At 37.6% G+C, this 3,999-nt stretch overlaps 1 protein-coding gene across 1 annotated transcript; it reads left to right on the forward strand.

Annotated features, from left to right (window-relative positions):
* Nucleotides 1-1,388: 1,388 nt before the first annotated feature.
* Nucleotides 1,389-3,481, forward strand: LOC122979493 (CD209 antigen-like). Its single transcript, XM_044346983.1, has 4 exons — nt 1,389-1,392; nt 1,751-1,884; nt 1,973-2,073; nt 3,307-3,481. The coding sequence occupies exons 1-4, from the start codon at nt 1,389-1,391 to the stop codon at nt 3,455-3,457; spliced, it is 390 nt and encodes a 129-aa protein (XP_044202918.1). The 3' UTR covers nt 3,458-3,481.
* The last annotated feature ends 518 nt before the right edge of the window (nt 3,482-3,999 follow it).

The raw sequence follows: 3,999 nt of genomic DNA on the forward strand, positions 1-3,999 counted from the left end.
TAATAGGATGTGATGGTCAATTGTGTTGAATGTGGCACTAAGATCTAACAAGACAAGTCTGGAGACAAATCCTTGGTCCAATGCAATCAGGAGGTCATTTCTGACTTTCACCAGTTCTGCCTCTGTACTATGATGTGTTCTAAATCCTGACTGAAAATCCTCAAATAAACTGTTGTTATGTAGAAAGTCACATAACTGATTGGCGACTGCTTTCTCAAGGATCTTAGAGAGAAATGGAAGTTTAGATATAGGTCTATAGTTGGCTAAAATGCCTAAATCAAGAGTAGGCTTCTTAAGATGAGGTATAATTATAGCTACTTTAAAGGACTCTGGTACATAGCCTGTTACTAAAGACAGATTGATCATATCTAGTAAAGAAGTGTTTACTGAGGGTAAGACATCCTTAAGCAGCCTAGCAGCCTCAACTGGAGAAAAACAGTCTAAATATATTTCAGGCTTTACAATTGTTTCTAAGGTGCCTGTGTTTGTGGATAAATCAATGCCTGTTGAGGGCAGAAAGTGATGAATTTTATCTCTAATAGTTAGAATTTTATCATTAATGAAGCCCATGAAGTCGCCACTACTGAGAGCTATAGGAATACATGGATCAAGAGAGTTATGACTCTCTGTCAGCCTGGCCAAAGTGCTGAAAACGAACCTAGGGCTGTTTTTATTCTCCTCTGTTAATGATGAGTAATAGGCGGCTCTGTCATTACACAGGGCCTTCCTATATGTTTTGAGACTATCTTGCCAGACTAAGCAAGATTCTTCTAGTTTGGTGGAACATCAAATCCTTTCAAATTTTCACAATGTTTGCTTTAATTTGTGGGTTTTGGAGTTATATGATGGCGCTAACCTCTTATGTTTTATTATTTTCCTTTTTAAAAGGTTGATGGAGCCAAGTGTTATTCGCAGTGAGCCTGCAGCACTATCAACAAGATTATCAATATTAGGACATAAACACTTCAGTAAACCAATTGAGTAGCAGACAGCTGTCATCAAACAGCTCACCCGCCAAAAAAATAGCAAATTGACTGTTCAAATAAAGCAATGAACGCTGCCATGTTTCAAACATACTTGAGAAATCAACAAACTATTAAAATCTATAAATGCAACTTACGCCTGTGGTCTTCAAAGCATAGACCTATCATGCCTTTACTGTGCAGATATTAGCCTGTTCCCACAAGATAATCATCTTGTACGTGCAAGATAATTACTTGTTCCCACAACAATTATCTTGCACACACGAGTTACTAACTTTTTCCCCAAAGATAATAACTTGTGCGCACAAGATAAAAAAATATCAGCTTTCAGGACTTTAGGGGCTCCGTAGATTCTCACCACTGTCTGGTCATGTTTGCTCTCCATAGCAACAGCGGCAAATGCTCATGGGTATTGTAATATTTGGAGCCATCCACAATGCCAAGTTGATGGACAAAATGTTTTCTCAGAAATAAAGTTGAAGTAATTAAAACTGGTCTCCATAACATAAACCCACATGATCATTACACTCTCTGAGGGAGTCCTGTTTTTCTGTGTTAACTAACCAATATTGAGGATTTGGTTTAAAGAAAAATACAGAAAGGAGAAAAACACTTGACAACTAGTGTAGATTCTGCTGTCGCACACATACAGCCTTCCTTTGGTCCATTATACATAATCTCTGCCGTTCATTGTTTTTTCAAGTTTTTGTTCACATTTCATTTCTTAATGACTGATATTAAAGTTGTTTTTTTTCTATTTGAAACAGATCACAAACAATGGGTGTATTTCAGCGGTAGTCTCTATTACATTTCCTCACAGCAGAAATCCTGGCAACAAAGTAGAGACGACTGTCTGCAAAGAAATGCGGACCTGCTGATTATTAACAGCAAAGAAGAACAGGTGGGTGACTGTGTGCGTGAGTGTGTGAGATGCAGTTGTTTGCAATGTAGTTATGTTGTGTTGATGAATGTTTCTCTCTGTAAACAAGGACTTCACAAGACGATTCAAACGACTCCTGTGGATTGGACTGACTGACCGCGAGAGAGAGGGGACATGGAAATGGGTGGATGGGAGTCCACTGACCACAAGGTTCAAATGTTACTTTTCTATTGCTGCTGCTGCGTTGCTTCTATTAGTGCACTTTCCCAATGTATCCACTCAACTCTATTTAGTTGCATTATGGGAGGTATATCCAGCATTTTTGGAGGTTGATCCACAGGGACTAAAAGTCAGGATGTCTCAGTCTCAGGTCCACAAATTTGACAACTATCTTTTAGCTGAGAAACTGCAATGTGTAATCAGTCACTCAGTAAAATTTGGGGGATGCTGTGAGTCACATTCCCAAACACCATCTACTGTAGAGAGAAGAGTTTTCTCCGTCACTGCAGCATCTGACTCTGCTGCTAGTGTTTTTATTGACTGCAGAAAATTTGTGATTGTTCACAATTCTATACAGATATCATATCATGTGATAGACTACAGATGGACAAGAGTTATTATTATGAGGACTGATACAGACTGTCTTATTTCAGTGTTTTTTATGTAAATATACTAAGCACAGATGAAAGCTGTTACAGTACAGTACTGGACAATTTAGGTAACTTTTACACCTGAAGTTCAATTAAGTTGGGCCGGACCAATGAAAGAAATGATACACTCTTGCCTTTAATTTCTGATACTTCAGTGATTTAGTATTGCACTTCCATAAATATGGGAAAAAACCTGTACAAGTCAAAGGTGCATGTGTGCATACTATGCGCAAGACTCATTTGCTCAACAGTAGAATTGTGCAACAAGACAATATGGCAGCAACATAATATCTTGATATTTTAGATCTTGATGAAATGGCTTTACAAAGGGATTTTTCTGTTAGAACAATAATTAAATATTGGGATTTCTGTCTGCATGCTTGCTCATCCCCAAATCACAAAACAGTCAGGGCTGGGGCTCTTCATTAGTAAGAAAAAAAGTGAATGCAGTTTCTTGCATTTATCTAGTCATTATGATGAAATTGGTCTTTATTCCTTCCACAGTTTGACAACATTTTTTGTATTATTAATCCACCAACTTCTCTGAACATAACATACTCTATATTTTCACTTATGGAGACCTAAGACTTATTACTTCTAGTACACAAGTACCTGACTAGTCCCTATATTTCTAACATAGATTCATAAATGAGTCTATCACTCTTAGTAAGGGAAATATCTTGATTTCGAGCTGATGTTGGGTTTAAATTTATTTTGGCAGTGTTGCTGTCGGCGAAATACCTCTTGGTGTGTGTTCTTTGAAAAAAGCTTAATTTTTGTTTTTGGGTTTCAGCTACTGGGACTCTCGTGAACCTAATGGTGTGTCAGGTTTCAGAGATGAAGACTGCGCAGAAATAAAGTACCCTGAAAAGGAAAACAACTGGAATGATGAATGTTGTGACTTTCAAAGATTTTGGATCTGTGAAAAGACAGTGGCTCTATAACTCAGCATCCAAATCCACCAGACATAATATTAAAGACAGGAAGATATGTTGCATCTCCCAGTTTCAACTAAAATTGCCAAGACAGCGCTAACTTACTGCTAAGCAAGCTACTGAATAGAGACGGTGTCTCCTTAACATACATAGAATCACATACAGCATGAGAATGAGCTCACAGCTGAACGCTGAAAATGATAAAGACTAATATATTTGTTGTTGTTGGCTTACCAAGACTTAAGAAAATCTGACCTTGCCAGTCACCATGGCTACAGTCAGAGTTCAGCTTGATTCTAGGCCTCATGGTTAGGGAGTCAAAATATAAGCGCTTTATAAATGGCCACATGGCGGTGTGGTCTGCATCAAAAATGAATTAATTTCTTTTATACTTTGCCACAATATCATTTTAATCATTTTATCATTTTTCGTACTGTATTGAAGATTGAATAAGAGGGAATATCCAAGTCTATATTTTGCGTGTTTCTCAATCCGTAGCCTAGAATGTAAGCTGTGTTTCAACTTTTAACAGCAGCAGAAATACATACATA

The sequence above is a fragment of the Thunnus albacares genome, chromosome 3 (assembly GCF_914725855.1).
Source record: "Thunnus albacares chromosome 3, fThuAlb1.1, whole genome shotgun sequence".
NCBI lineage: Eukaryota > Metazoa > Chordata > Actinopteri > Scombriformes > Scombridae > Thunnus > Thunnus albacares.

Excerpts from the sequence above, each read along its gene's own strand:
- LOC122979493 (XM_044346983.1), top strand. Across the intron at positions 1,885-1,972 it reads TTAACAGCAAAGAAGAACAG|GACTTCACAAGACGATTCAA; the intron begins GTGGGTGACTGT and ends TCTGTAAACAAG. Across the intron at positions 2,074-3,306 it reads GGGAGTCCACTGACCACAAG|CTACTGGGACTCTCGTGAAC; the intron begins GTTCAAATGTTA and ends TTTGGGTTTCAG.